This window comes from Fistularia commersonii, chromosome 24 (assembly GCF_037954325.1).
Source record: "Fistularia commersonii isolate RoL2024-O1a breed Wild chromosome 24, RoL_Fcom_v1.0, whole genome shotgun sequence".
Classification (NCBI taxonomy): Eukaryota; Metazoa; Chordata; class Actinopteri; order Syngnathiformes; family Fistulariidae; genus Fistularia; species Fistularia commersonii.
This window is the reverse complement of record NC_141307.1, coordinates 3069017-3085131: the sequence shown is the minus strand read 5'-3', so window position 1 is coordinate 3085131 and position 16115 is coordinate 3069017. Positions and strand designations below refer to the sequence as shown.

Below are 16115 nucleotides of genomic sequence, written 5' to 3'. Positions count from 1 at the left end.
AATCGCACGTCAGATGCTCGACGCAAATAAGCTAAGCGGATGTGTCAGCGGGACGTAGCGATTTTTCCGCCATTCTTCGCGGTTTTCAGGTCCTCTCGCGTGATTTTGGGGTGATTCATCTTAGAAAATGTCATTTTTCCACTGTTTTAAGATCATTTATTGCAATCATTTCTGAATTTGCTTCCCCAATACATCTCTGATAGGGAGGATAGAAACAAAACACATGCATGTATAGTGTGAGCATGTTTGTACATTTATACTCAGAAATATCAAAACATATACATTTCAATGATTACTCCAGCTGTTTTGGGATAATTGTCTTTTTTTTTTTGTTATCCAAGATGATCTGTGATTTTTTTGGGTCTTATTTCCCCTCCCTCCCTCCCACCTGGGTACGAAGCGGGAGAAAACCAACGGTTTTCCACAGGGAATGACGGCTTTTCCCAGATTTCAAAGATTAATGTCCGGCAGCGTTTGTGTGTGTGAGAGAGGGATGCGCTCATAACGATATGACACCATTTCCTTTGTGGAGTCACATTTCCTCGGCGCCGTCAAACAACAAGATCCGACGGGAGCGAAGAGGGAGCCTCTTTTATCATCAGAAGCGTCGCTGGAAGAGACGACGGGCTGGATTTGTACTACGAGAGAAAACACCAGCCAGCGTTCCAGAAATATCCCACTCTGAAAGCACGCTAGCATGAAGATGTGGTTGTAATTGGCCAAACTTTGACTTCCAAGATGCTTATTTCCCCGATCCGATGTGTCGCTTGGCATCGGAAAACATGGCGTAATCTCACCGCATCTCCATCTTTGCGTGTGATTTCAGCCGGTTGCTAAGTTAGCTAGCATTAGCGAGACAGACGTCGGACGTGCGAGTCTTTCCGGAGCTTCTCGCCGGTTCCCGGGTTCCGTGTTTGGTTTTGAAAAATCCAGGCCTACCTGTGCTGTCCTGCGTCGTCGCCGTCACTCTGTGCGGGACTCGAGGCGAGACCTTCAACCCCGCTCGGACCTGGTAGAACCTGAACGGCCCGAAGGCCAGGAAGAAAACATATCAAGCATTATTTATTTGTTATACTCTGCTCGAAAAAATAAGGGGAACACTTAAAAAACACATCCTAGATCTAAATGAATGAAATATTCTTATGAAATACTTTGCTCTTTACACAGTTGAATGTGCTGACAACAAAATCACACAAAAATGATCGATGGAAATCAATTGTATCAACCCATGGAGGTCTGGATTAGGAATCACACTCCAAATTAAAGTGTAAAAACAAACTCCAGGCTGATCCAACTATGATGTAATGTCCTTAAAACAAGTCAAAATGAATCTGTTGCTTCCTGAGTGGACACGATGATTTCACACAAGTGTGACTGACTTGGAGTTACATTGTGTTGTTCAAGTGTTCCCTTTATTTTTTTGAGCAGTATATTCTTATTATAGTATATATTATCATATTTGGGAATACAAACTATCAAATGATGCACATAAGTGTGTTTAAATACCCCCCCCCACACACACACACACGCACATACAAATCAAACATGACACATTAGCTCCGCATAACTTGTCGTTGTTGGTTATTCTCTGTGACAAATTCTTTATCATTTTTGTACTTTTGCACCGTGGGTCTTAAAGTAACGCTATTTTCTGTATGTGTGACATATGGCAGGATTGACAATAAAGTTTTTGACACATACACATATCTGGCGGTGTGTATCGTCCCTGGAATGCAAACAGAACCGAGGCGATTTTCCAGGGTTTGTCACAAAAAAAAAACAAGGACTGTTTACTTTCACTTTCACTTTCAGTCCTTAAAGCTCTTTTTCAGCCTGTGTTTTTTTTGTTGTTTTTTTTTTGGTTTGTTTTCTTTTTGTGGCCAATTGCGGCCTTCGAAAAAATATTTTGTGGCCCCCCTGCCTGAAATCAATGTCACGTGCATCTGGGGGTTTTATACTGTGGGTTTAAAAAAAAAAACATGCAGGGAAAAAATGAAAAAGAAGCTTTGCAATGTATTTTTTGTTTCAAAATTTGAAAACAAAATGATTTTTTGATGATCTTTTCTTATTTCTATTAAAAAACCCAAAAATATTGGCAAAAAAAAACAAAAAAAAAAACAGGCAAAATCAGTAATGTTGATTTAATGTAATAAAATTTAATAATATTTTCATATAAATTCTAGTGCCAAATTTTCCCACAGTGACAAGATTTTCTCTTTTAACTCAACAGTATTTTTAGGGTGTAATTTCATCGATTCTTTTTTAATATTCATTTTTAATATTAATTCGTCATGTATTTTTAGAGGAACAGTTCATTACAAATAAAGACGTCACGTCACGTCAAACAAGGCCGTAGATTACGATGCACGGCTGGACCGACATCAGCCGGGATCGACCAACGGCGAGACGTTGCGCCCCTGCTTAGAGGCCGAGATGAATCCTGCAGACACTAGCAGGATTTTAATCTTTATCCGTTCTTATTTTCAAAGATGGGCGTCGACACGGTTACCGTGCCGACTGCCCGACGTGCCTTTGCGCGAAAGCCAGTCCGGGGTCTCAGGGGGGGACGGGGGTTGTAAACATTGCGCCGGGACTTCAGCGACAAGGCGGGACCCTCAGCCCGCGAGGATGTTTTGAAGGTCGATAGATAAAACCAGTTTACGACGCGGAGGGAATGGACTCAACGGATTACCCGCCTGTCAATCAAAGATATTGGACTTTGGGACGTATGAAGTATTTGAGGATGAGATGCAGGATGAATCTGAACTCTGCCTTTTGCGGTTTTTATTTGTTTTTGTCGCTGGATTTGTGAGGAACTGCAGGCATTGTCTGACAGAAATGGTTTGAAAAATTGAAATATATGCCTATACATGCCATATGCTTTCATCATCAAAGGGACATATTAAGATAAGGACTTGAGTTCCATTCATTGTACAAAACTGACAATTTGGAATCCTGCCTTTATCCTCTGTATAGAGTTTATATAGTTATAAAATACATACATTTCATTCAATTGTTTATTTTATTTTATTTTATTTATTTGTTTTTATTTTATTTTTCGATTTTAATGCCCATCTTACCCTCGCTGGAAGAGATCCACATTATGAAACTTGTGCAGCTCTACAGAAAACTCCAGTGTCCCCTGTACTTCAGACATGGTACGATCCAACTCATCACCTGTCATGGGGAAGGGAGAGGACAAGTTACATTGTGGGGGGGGGTCACAACTACTGCCAGATATATTAATCTACTGCCAGATTAATATAGCGGTCACATGATCAAGAAAGAGAGCCCTCCACACACACACACACACACACACACACACACACACACACACACACACACACACACACACACGTTGCACTGATGAGACTTCATAACCTCCACAGATAAACAAGCATATCTTTTCAGCCAACTTTTCTCCCTATCTAATTTTTAAGATTTTTTTTTTTTTTTTTTATGATCTGCGTGATTTAACAAATTATATTCCATGACTGCGTTTTCTCATTCAATTTATCTATTTTTTATTCATTTATTTATTTTTGAATGAGGTAAGCACCATTTGCATCACGCATACCAAAAAAAAAAGTTAAGGTTATGAAATAGCTGAAATATCAACAGGATATTGCTGAAGAATAAAAACACAACACAAAAAAAAAACAATTAAATAAACAAATAAATGTTGTAAAATAAAAAGAGGATACTAAATCGGGGCTGTTTTATCAATTTAAAAAAATTACAATCCAAACAGACTATCTATTCTGTAATAAAAACAGAACACGGTCCACTGACTCGGGTGATAAATCCAAGAAAAGCAGGAAGTAAGAATGCGAGTCGAGTACGAGATGACACAGTTCCGAGGGTCAGAGGCCCCGACCCCTGTTGCCGTGGCGATTGCGACGCCAGGATGCAGGAAAATCCCATTTCGAGCCGTCAAGCCCGCTAGCAGTTAGCCCGCTAGCAGTTCGCCTGCTTCTTGCTCTTGGGCTTCAAATTTGAATTTCCAAGCTCCGCCTCCCCGACCTCGGCCTTTCCCCGCGCACGTGGCCCACGGGCACGCGGCCAGCCCTTCGCCGCAGCATCCCATCCTATCACATCATCACCAACCCAGACGCCGTGAAAGGTGAATCTCCCTCCGCCGACCGGCGGCAGATTCTCTTCGGCCTGATCGGGCACCATGGGAACGCACGGGGTTTACCATTCAAAATAAAACAGGAAGCGGTCGCAGGAGACGAAAAATAAAGTCCAATCGAAGCAAATCAAGAACAAACACAGCACGGAAAACTGCAACCCCTTATTATGGGATGTCCTGTCCGTCAAGCGAAGGCAGATCCTCTCAAAAACAAGCACGAATGACTGTTTTTTTATAGGCGAATCTGGATGAGGGGGTTTGCAGAGTTCCTGCTTCTCCTGCGAGGAGGAACCAGCGCAGCCAGCTGGGCCCGCAGATGTACTTATTTCACACATTTCTCGGCTGCTTTCGGACCTTTTTTCAGGTGTGCGACGGCCACGGATCCAGGTGTTGCGGCCCAAGGAGTGTGTGTGCGTGCGTGCATGTGATTTTCACTGGAAAATCACTGTTATTTACTGTTGCCGCGGCGACCTCCGCGGTGAACCCAGAGGGTCAAACGTTTCCACTGCAGCGCAACAAGTACTCCAACAGACAACCACAAATTATATTATTATAATTAGGATTATCAACATTATTATTTATTGTGCTATTTGCCTAACTATTATGGTCTGGCAACAGGAGTCAGCTGTTTTACCCTGAGATTTGATATTGGGAAATGTGTGTTAGCGTTAGCATTAGCATGAGACTGAATATACTGAATTTGCAGGCCTGCATTCCAGTATTTACTTCCAAACTGAACATCCTTGGAGAAATAATATATATAAATGAAATATATAAAATAATGGGGCTGCTTTGTAAACCTTACAACGTATCACTTTATTGCTCATTGGTTTATTTTTAAGCATTTTTTCAGGCGTGAACCTCACAGCTACAACGTTGTTATTAGCCGGGGCCTTCATGGCCCTCCTGAGGATCCGTCAAAACTTGGATTTTTTTAAAAGTAATTCCACACTTTTAAATAAAGGTTGTTCGTATTACAACGGCTCCGACAGTCTCGCCCCGATTTCTCCTCTTCTCTGGTGTTTCTGAGATTCTCTGGAGTCGAACCCGGGAGGAGACGACCTTCACCGCCTCCGGGGGGAAAATTGGATTTTTGTCCTTTCCTTATCGGCACCTGTGATGCGCCGCCCTCGTGATCCGTGTTGGTTCGTCAGCCACTTTTATTGTTATTTTACCTTTTTTTTGTTCTTCTTTTTCGCAAGTGTTAAGTCGGGTACGTGCAAAATTAACTGCAGTAGGAGGTTTATAATGAAACTATAATAGGACGCGAACAAGGACCGACAATTGTTTTTAAGCATTTGATATAATGGGAATATCTTTCCTACAAGTTAATCAATGCTTATCAACACGTGGAAATATTTATAAGCCTTTTTTAAGGTGCTAATAAGATGTGTTTGCATATTAGCTAATGCTAATGTTAAACATATAAACATATATTTGCCTTGTTCTATTCATGAATGGAGGAATCCTTGCTGTTGCACGTGAAGGCGACCTGCAAGGGATGCAGTCGACACACACCTGACAATTTCCGCGGCTGTGTTTGCTGACTCTGCAGACCAAGACACACACGCACACACACACACGGGTCGACACACACTCGCTGCCACCTCAGTGGCAGTGCTGGGGGGAGGTGGCGGCCGTCACAACGTCTGCAGCCCAGTTCCCGGATGTGAGACGGTTAAATGAGGATGTGAGGCGCTCAATGACACCAGTTCTCTGCCTGAGTGTGTGTGTGAGTGTGTGTGTGTGGGATGGGCTACATGCACGTCTCCCAACGTGTGTTTGGAAGGCAATGAGGAGCAGGAGAACGCACAGTCCTCCACGCAATTCAATCTATTGTTTCCAATATGGCAGCGGAGAACACACACACACACACACACACACACACACACACACACACACACGGACATCACCCATCTCATTAACAGCCTCCGCAGCAAAACTCATCAATAACCTAATCAAATCAGCGACGGACAGAACAAAACACCCACACCAACGTTTTCAAAGACACTTCGTCATTTGTCACTTGCAGCCATTGGATGCCTCAGTGTGTGTGTGTGTGTGTGTGTGTGTGTGTGTGTGAGTGTGTGTGTCTTGCATTTAGATATTACAAGAGTACTTTTAAAAAGCACCAGTTAATGGGTAATAGTGTCCTGCCAGTGTTTGTCCTATAAGTCACTTATCAGTTCCACAAGTGCCACCGCCTCCCTGTCCTCTCCAGGCGTGCCTGGCGTTCCTCCGCCGGCGCCGTTTGTCCACGAGGAGACGACCTTCAGCTTCTCCGGGAGGAAAATTGGATTTTGCTCTCATCCTGATCTATAGTTTATGATCAATACCCAGAATGTGCATCTCGTGATGAGACCGTAGTCTCACTTTGCGTATTTGAAATGTCACATCTCGTCCCTAGAGCTCATATGTGATAATAATAATAATAATAATAATAATAATAATAATAATCATAATAATAATCATAATAATAACAATCATAATCATCTTCTTTTCCTTTTGGCTGCTTCATTCTGTCTCAGCCAATCATCTTCCTCCATTTAACCCTGATCTCTGTATCAATAACAGCAACAATAATCGTCATCATAACAAAGATAATTCATATTATCCTCAGACTGGAAGCAACTATTCATGAAAACTTCATATATCCAAACAATAGCGGATTATCATCCTGACGGGATTAATCAGATGGTTAATTCCACTTTTCAGGGTAAGTTTATTTGTATTTTTATTTTATTTATTTTTTTCTATTATTCTTTGTTTTTTTGTTTAGTTTTTGATTATCATCTTTTGGTCGTTTTGACCATTTCCTGCAAGTGTTCTTCTTCCCCTCTGCTTTTTTTCTTCTACACAGGTCACTTGTGGCATAACAAGCTTAAAATTGGATCAAACAAAAAATTTCCAGATTTGTAGGGATAGTATTTATTTTAATCTAAAACTGACGTTCTTTGGCAAATTGAAAAAAACAGAGTAATCTATTTAAAACACGTGGGACTCACGCTTTCAAATCTGCGATTTTCCACGCCGGCGCGGATTCTCTGATTCTGATTGGTCCGTTCTGAAACTCGGACCCGGGGCGGTTCATTTGTAAATAAACCGGGAAGAGCGGCGTCAGCTTTCAAACTTTCTCTCTCACTGTGGGATGTTAAACCCTAATCGTTACAAAAAAAACACCATCTGCTCGGAGATTACTATTTCATGTACGTCACACACACACACACACACACACACACACGTGTCAGTTTTCAACGTCACCAGAATAAATACCAGCCTCCCAACCCCCCCGTCATCCGTCTGCAATGGTACGACCTCACCTTTGACCTTTGACCTAGTTTCAACCATTCAAATTTCAAATGCCTTTGTTTAATTTAAAACAAAAATATACCTTTCTCAAATCCCTACTCATTGACTTTTAACCATTTCCTCTATTTTTTTCAAATTTTATTTATTTTTTAATTCGTCTTCTGTTTGTTTAACTACAAGATTATACTTTTAGAAGCCGATCGTCATCATTTAAAGCCTGTTTTTCCAGCATTTTTCATCTCATCGTGAGAGACGGATATTAATCCCAGGAATAATACTGACGATAAACCAGCGGCGTTAAAAGTCGAGCGCAGCGACGTCCTCAGCGGGCGGCCGGCCGGCGCTCACGTGACGCTCCTAATCTCACATTTGGCCAAAACCCTCTCCAGTGGCGAATTAAGCTCTTTGTTGTTGAGAAAGATGAAGTAACCATGTGGAAAACACAGATTTCACTGCCTCCGGTGCGTGCGTGTGTGTGCTTGTGTGTGTGTGTGTGTGTGCGTGTGTGTGTGTGTGTGTGTGTGTGTGTGTGTGTGTGAGGATTACATAACTCATGTGCACTCCAAACATCACAAGTGTCCGGTAAGTAATGAAGAGGAATGATATTGGACCGAACACATGATCTAATCTGGGCCGGATTATCCAAACATGGCTGCCGCACCGCGATGGCGCCCGGAGGCGGCGTTCTGGTTCGGGGTTCTAGAACCGGCGTGACGTTTCGCGGCTGCTCAGGTGAACCGAATCTCACAGGTCGGAGGGATTTGCCACATCAGGGATTACATAACAACAACCTGACGGATTAAGATTAGATAAACTGCTGGCCATTAGAAACACGCAAATGACACCAAAAATAAAGAAGATATAGATGAATAAATGGAAAGAAAATCCAAAAACGATCATTTAAAATTTGATGATTTGATCAATAATTGACAGGATTTTGAAAACATTAATAGAAAAAACAAGAATTTCTATTTGAAGAAAATCATCAAGAATTTATTGGAGAAAATAAAAAATAATGACGAGAAGACTTTCGTGTTAAAAATTATTTTCAGATATCTTAAAAACTTTCAAATTCTGAGCCAAAATTTGGAAAATTAGAAAAAAAAAATTATAAAAAGAGAAAAATGGGACTGTAAGTGCAATAAAAGAAAAGTAATGAGGAGACTGAAACTTTCATGTTAAAAATGAGTAAAAATAATTTACAAACCACTTGAACATTATTAAATACTGAGCCAAAATTTGGAAAATTAGGAAAAAAAAATCAACAGAAAAATTGGACTGTAAGTGTTTTAATATGTAAAGAAATAAAAAGAAGCAGCAGATCTTTTGCTCCCGGAACTATGACAGTCCCTTCATGGGCCGTGTAACTGCAAAATCAATCAATACTGATGATAATCAATAACAGATCGATTACCGGCACTCACGATGGATCAATCGATCACCCCCCCCACTCCCTGAATCAGATTTCTGGGAAAAATATCCAGAAACTCAAACCGGCATCGGACTTCAATCGATCATTGGGGTCACTTCAAACAGGTCGGCCGGTCAATCAATCAATCAATCAATCAATCAATCAATCAATCAAAAAGAGTTAATTTCCCAAGATTTCCAGAAGACCGGGGATCAGGAGTCGTACCTTCCCCCAGACGGCAAAACACACTTTCAAACAAACAAAAATCCGCCTCCCGTTTCCCCGCGAAGAATAAACGGACGATCGGAAAAGAAAAATGGAAATAAGTGTTTGGATCCCGTCGCCGGCGTCGGAGAGTTCTGCGCCGGAGGGGAATCTGCCGGGAAAGTTGAGGAGCAGCGCGGCGCAGGGACGAGGGGGCCGACCCCTCCGGAGCCGGGTGTCGCTATGGCGACCACCCTCGCCATCGGAGGGAGACGGCGGACGGAAGGGGAGGTGGTGGAAAAAGAAAAAGACGACGGCGTGCGACGAAAGAAAAACACACACACACACACACACAATGGCAAAACAGCCCTCTGTTGCAGCTACGACCACATTACACACACACACACACACACACCCTTAAGGGGGGCGTCAGTCTCACCTTGGCAGAGGATGAAGAGGATGAAGAGGAGGGTCCGGGGAAGGTTTGCGGGCGGATGCGCGCCTTGCAATGTTTATAGGAGCGCTTCTCCTGCTGCTGCTGCTGTTGCCATGGTTATTCATCCAGAGCCTGCATGCACTGCAGTCCTCTCCTCCTCCTCCTCCTCCTCCTCCTCTCTCTCTCTCTCTCTCTTTCTCTCTCTCTTTTTCTCTCTCTCTCTCTCGCTCGTCTCAGCCCTGATGTTAGATTTCTGCGTCCCTGACTCGCTTTTGCGCACAACGGCAGCGACGACGACAAGGAGGAGGAGGAGGAGGGGAGGATAGTAGCGATCAGAAGTGGAATATTAATATTGAGCAGCGCGTGTGTGTGTGTGTGTCCTGCTGGTGTGTGTGTCCAGACCGGCGAGGTGACGTCACAACCCCCCCCCCCCCCCCTTCCCGCTTCCCGTGCACGGGAGGGGGGGGGGATTAGCGCGCGACCAGACAAAGGATAGCTCGTGCACGCCGTGGAAGGGGAAATTTGGTTGCAAAGCGCGTGCAGATTAGCGGAGCGACGGGTTCGAAATCAGCCGACGAGCCCGGATTATTGGACGCTCCCTTCAGTATTCTGCTCACCGATTGGACGATCCCGGCTAACCGTGACCTCGGGTCCTCGAGTGAGGACGCGGGCCGCACTCCGTCCTCCCCGCCGCGGCTGCAAATCCCGGTCCTCGTACGAGGACGCCGCAGCTCCCGTCGTCGTTGTCGTCCCGTTGCTTAGCAACACGCATGGAAACGGGCCGCAAACTACGATGCTAGTTCCTGGGACGAACCCATCGGAGGGTGTGTCGGAGGGCGACGAATGTTCAGAGACCTGCTGGAGAACCCCAAATAAAACTACTTCCTGTCCATTTCCTGCTTCCTGTTTAAAACCACATCCTGTTTATCTATTATATTTCCATTATTCCAGTTAGCATCTTCTTCTTCTGCTCTCAAAGGCCACAAACAACCATCTTCCACCATCTAACCCTCTGCTTCCTCTAACATCATCAATCCTTCTACCCGGAGCTCCACCATCTCTCCTCAGTCAAGGTCCAAGCCGTCCAGAATGTTTAATTCCAGAACATAAAGCACATCTGACCGATGGATTCGTTCTTGATCCTCCACATCTCCAGCTCTGCCTCCAAAAGCCGCGGCACTAAAGATCTCACTGATCTTCTGAAGGTCGGGTCGATCCACAGCTCCGGTCGGAGGTTTTTTTTCTCCGTCGTTGGACGAAGAATGGAGGTTAAGGGAGGTGCAGCGTCTTATTTTGGCCCCTCGGGGTGGGATCATCTATCTTTGACGACGCTAATAAGTGGCCAGGCCAGAGAAATCGTTTTTTTTTTTGATGCAGAGGAGCAAAGATAGGACCTTCAGTAGCTCCATACTCACATTTCACCCCCTTGTCCAGATTGATAAGAATTATACAAATGAAACTTGAAAAATGAGCAGTATTTTGAGGGGAAAATCCCCCCCCTCCTTTACAGAACAACTCTAATGAATATTATATTATCTAAAAATTCTAAAAAAAAAGCTAAAAATTAAATAACTCAGTGAAAATTAGCAGAAATAAATATCACAAATAATGAAAAAAAAACTTGATGAAATTAGATAAAATCCACATTATTCAGCAGAAAAATCGCCGTCCCCCCCAAAAAATAATTATTTTGTCTAAAAATTAAATAACTCGATGACAATTATCTCAAACAAAATTTGACCAATAATTAAAAAAAACTTAAATACAGAGAAAATTAAACGAGAGAAAATACAGCGGAAAAAAAGCTGATGATTAAAATGTAATTTGATTTAATTAGTCAGAAAGAAGGTGAAAAGCATCTATTATTTCGACGGTCACAGTGTGCTGTAGCAGCGTTGCGACCCCCAAAACAACAATAAATAATAACGACAAATATTACCAAACACTGAGACTCCAGTTTGAAGATAAACCTCAAAAGCATCATAAACTTTATCTGTCTTTTCCACATGGGTCGGGAGGAGGGGGGGGGAAATCAGATGTAGCTTTTATTGATGCCGGGACAGTAAACGGATGCGGTCGCCATAGCAACACGAACATCAACCAGGTACATTAAAATGCCATCTGTCCTGTTCAAATATCTCATCGCAGACTAATCACTCACCAGACAAGGGTGTGTGCATGCATGTGTGTGTGTGTGTGTGTGCATGCATGTGTGTGTGTGTGTTACGTAACAATGCAAACGTCTTTGCCTTATAAGCTGTTTGCAGGGTGTCAACAGAAGAACAGCGGTTGGTTCTTTCCAGCCTGAGTGTTTCTTTCCATCAGGTTGTCAGTGTTTTTCCCCTTCCTTCCTCGCTCGCTCGCTCCCGCCATCAGCTGGAAGCACTTTTGATTAATAGCGAGGATATTGATTGATTCCTTTCAGAGGCCCATCGTGAATGTACGGCCTGAGTCGTGTGATTTGGCGGACGCTCAAAGAGGCGACGCGCCGCAAGGACACGGGTCTCCACGCGGTCCGTCATCGGACAGATCTGCCCGACGTCGCCGGTCTTTATTAGCCGGGTTTTAATTTTGAATCGGCTCAGAAAATATAAAAAGCCTTCATCATTTGAGCGGCGGTTTCTGCCCCCTCGTCACGGGGCGTCGAATCTGAGAAAATTATTTAGAGTGCATCGTGGGTGATGTAATGCGGAGGGCGGCTGAGCCGGGATGTGCCAACTTCATCCCCCCGCGCGTTATCTGTCGTCTAGACGGGCGGCGAAGCAAAAAAATAAATAAAATGTCCTGACAATCCGTCAAAGTCAGAGATTTCAGAGTGACAACAAAGTTGTGTGCCGTGGCAGATGTTGTGTCACGTTGGCATGTTTACCGCCTTTAGACGGCCTCCGCGCCGGGGCTTAAGCTGGAAAATGAACCAGAACAGCAAACTACGGCCCGCGGGCCAAATCCGGCCCGTTGGTCTTTTTAATCCGGCCCGCCAAAGATCGGTATATAACTGATACTTGATGTGAATGATTGAATGATCGGATCAATGAACGCCGGAGCTCAAATGGGAGATTATTTCATTTATTTTCGGAGCTACTTGTGAATTTTCCTGAGCTGAATGACACAGATTAGCTTTTTGATTTAGCCTTCACTTACACATGGATGAGCCGGATGTGAAGCTACGAGGGAAAAAAGGTGAAATGCACGCAAACGTCAGAACCTTCAAAACCAAGCTGGTTTTATTTTCTAAGCAAATGTCAGACGATGTTCAGACAAATGTCAGACGAGTCTGATATGTACTGTCAACACATTTTTTTTTTGTTTTTGTTTTTATTTGTATCGTATCTTGTGCTGAGCCGGCCCGTCTGTCAAATTTTTAAAAGTCAATGTGGCGCCCGAGCCAAAAAGTGAACTAGAACAACCAGAAACGACAAAACAGCCCCGCATCCTAGTGATGCTTCCTGGAAACCGGAAGGAAAACAATCTGCAGGAACGTATAGGAGATTTCCAAAGCTATATCGACAACTTCGACTGCAGCCTTTCTGCGTCAGCGACACCAACTTTCTGACCAATCACATATCATAGTCCTCCAATCACGTGATCAATTGCGACAACATGTACAAAACCAGTTATATCTTTTAGCATTTTAGCATTTTCCATTTATTCAAACATCAGAAGTACCCAAGTACCAAATCTCACGCCCGTCACAGGATAAAACCGCCAAACAGGAAGTCACAAAACAGCTTCACGGGTGGTTCGGGATGGAAGTCAGTCAAACATCCCATCTTATCGATTGTGAAACGACTGCAGTGTTTCCCGCCTTTGGGTCGTACCGTCCATCCTGTTAGCCGAAGTGCTAAATATCGCTCCACTTGCACGCACAGTTGTGAGCTACCGCTCTGAATCGCACTCATTTAGTTTCGGTTTGTGTCGGTAGCATAAACGCTTGTTTTGAGTTAATGCTAGCGCTTTTGTTTTGAAGCTAGCTGAAAAACTGAAGTGTGTATTGACTGTGTTTGTTTGTCATCATTTGGCTCTATGTGTGTTAGCGAGCTACATTGATTAGCTCTGAGGCATAAATTGATGTTTATTGTTGTTAGCTGCAAGTCCTGGTCTTTGGTTAAAATTAGCTGTATGCTAGTTTACTTAATCAAGAAACCTGGTTTTATTCTGTTTTTTTTGTTTTACAGTGGGTAGCTAACATCTTCCTTTCCAGATAATACTTGCAGCATGACTGCTAACTACTATAATTAGCTAAGGCGCTTGTCTTCAGTTAGCATTTACTGTGTATCCAGTAACTGTATGTGACTGACATTTATACCTTTTATACTCTGGTTCAATTTATACTGCTACTTTAGTTAACTTGGACTTGAGTTACTATCAGTTTTCTGTGGCTAGTGGTTAGCTGAGCCCAGATGTTTTTGCTAGCTGCATTATGCTGCAGTTATCTGTGATTAAGCGCTCCAGTCAACGTTAGCTGTGTGTTAGCAGGCTTCTGAAGATGCCCTGAAGCATTAGTGGCAGCACACTTTTCGGGATTCACCCTCAGCACGTGCAGCGCCCTTTGAAAACGACTTATTCCGAAATAAATCCTTATTGCCTCAAACACAGATTTGGGTTCATTTTCACCGCAGGTATTTTGAAGCTGACATCGCACCGCGATGATCCTTTTGGTTGGCGGCGGCATTTTGTGGGCGCCCCGTCAGATCTCGGAGCTAGGGCCATGTTTAGGATTACCCGCCGCGGGTCTGCTAAACATCACGACGCTACATCACACGGGCGGGAAACACCTCTTTTCAAAAATCCGTTTCAAAACCAAAGCAGCCTCCAGCTCACAGCTTTTTGCTAATGCGCTACTAAACCAACCCTGCGTTGCAGAAGCATGACAGCTAACAGTAGCGGAGAGGCTGCGGAGCGTTGCAAGAGTCACCAGTCGTGCAGGAAGGCGTCGCCTGCGGCATCATTAGCTCACGCTTGCTAATCTCAAAGCGGACGGCGGTTAATGCCAAGAACTCACCGGGGTGCGGAGGAGCCACGGGGACCGGCTGCTCGCAGCTGCGGCCGTCCAACCAAAACAACCTCCCGCTCCGCGAGCGTCCGGCGCCAAAGCTGGAGTCTGACTGAAGGGCATCGGTCATGGGAGCGCGAGTCACGAGGGCTTCCGTCTGGATGAATAACCGCTAACTGTTTCCCGGGAGCGCGATTTTTCAATTATCCCCCCGACCGGACACATGATCCAGATCTGCACGGGGAACCCGGACGCGAGATCTCCTCCTCGCTCCTTGGACGTAGCCACGCAGACGATCAATCCGCGTTGCGTAACATCCTAACAAGTGGTCGACCTTCATATTTTTAGCTGTTAAACGTGTATTACGTAAAACCACATGGCCGCCTGAATCAATAAGGCTGCAGCACCCGGGGCTCCTGGTCCTCCTGACTGAAAACCATTGTTTCTCAAATTCAGACAGCTCGGGCTCGAGAAGAACAAGGAACGAGCCGACGGCCACGGAGAGACGATCGATTGTAAACTCGCGTCAAAATCTGCCAAAGAAGTCGAAACATGTCGTAAAAACGTCCAGGAATGGCCTCAGATGACCTTTGACCCCAAACCAACCTGGAAAACATCTGTAGGACCTCCAAGAATCAGATGGAAAAGTTGCATTTAAATCAGGCCCCCGATAAATCTATACCTGTTTGGGGCTCTCGTCAGCGTTACACACACACACACACACACACACACACACACACACACACACACTGAAAAACATGGCTGCAACTTGATAGCATGCAGGAACTGTAAACGCGCCCGAGGCCTTGAGGGTAATAACAAGGCCCGCCGTGTCGACGCGGCAGCCTGACACACATTCCTCGCCTCAGCTGATTATGAAATCCGCATTTCATCGCCGTCGCCACGGCGATTATTGAGGGAATTACACCCAGTCAGCACATGTCATTAGGAGGCACCTTGGAGAGGAGAAGAAGCATCGGCCCGCGGCTCCTGCATCTTGTTAAGTGCCCTGCAATAAAACCGCCCCTCCGCTCGCTCCCGGCCAATCAGAGCCCTCTCGGCCAACTTTTATTTGTTTCCAGAAAATGCTTGAACATCCCCCGCCGCCGCCGCCGCCGCCGCAGTCACTCCGCAACATGAGCGCCTCGGACTGACGCTCCCGCCGCCGCTCGTCCCGCTCGCAGCGCAGACCTCCGTCATCGCCGTTCGTCCCCGAGACCCGCCGCCGCCGAGAGGCCGTCAAACATGGCCGCCCGCAACGCCGCTCCCGTGAGGTGATGTTGAACAGGAAGTTTTAACCGCTCTGTTATTTTTTTCAAATAATGCTCAGAATTAGTGAATTAGTTTAATATCCTTTTTAAAAAAAAATCTGAATATTTTCAATATTTTTGGCTAAAAATGTGGGGGTGATTTATAGTGTTTGGAAATGGACTGGAAATGTTGATGTTTGTCGCCATGACGACAGTCAGACGTCTTCCTCTTTCACGTCATTTTCACTTTGGTTTTCTTGCAATCTTTCTTCCGATCTTCTTCCATCAGTCGATCATCTGCCTCCATCTAACCTTCTTTTCTGTTCGTTTAAAATTTAAGAAGAAATTTTAAGAATTTGAAATATCCTTGTCGGTGTTAC

The 16115-nt window shown here is 44.4% G+C and overlaps 1 protein-coding gene across 1 annotated transcript in view; it reads right to left on the bottom strand.

The window, feature by feature from the left end:
• Positions 1-9716, bottom strand: part of fam135b (family with sequence similarity 135 member B) — a 35282-nt gene extending 25566 nt beyond the window's left edge. Inside the window, exons 1-3 of the mRNA XM_086171393.1 lie at positions 9496-9716; positions 3081-3177; positions 940-1019 (exon numbers count right to left, since the gene is read on the bottom strand). Of these exons, the coding sequence (XP_086027519.1) occupies positions 940-1019; positions 3081-3157 (157 nt within the window). The 5' untranslated portion in view covers positions 3158-3177; positions 9496-9716. The remainder of the gene's footprint in view (positions 1-939; positions 1020-3080; positions 3178-9495) is intronic.
• Positions 9717-16115: the final 6399 nt, after the last annotated feature.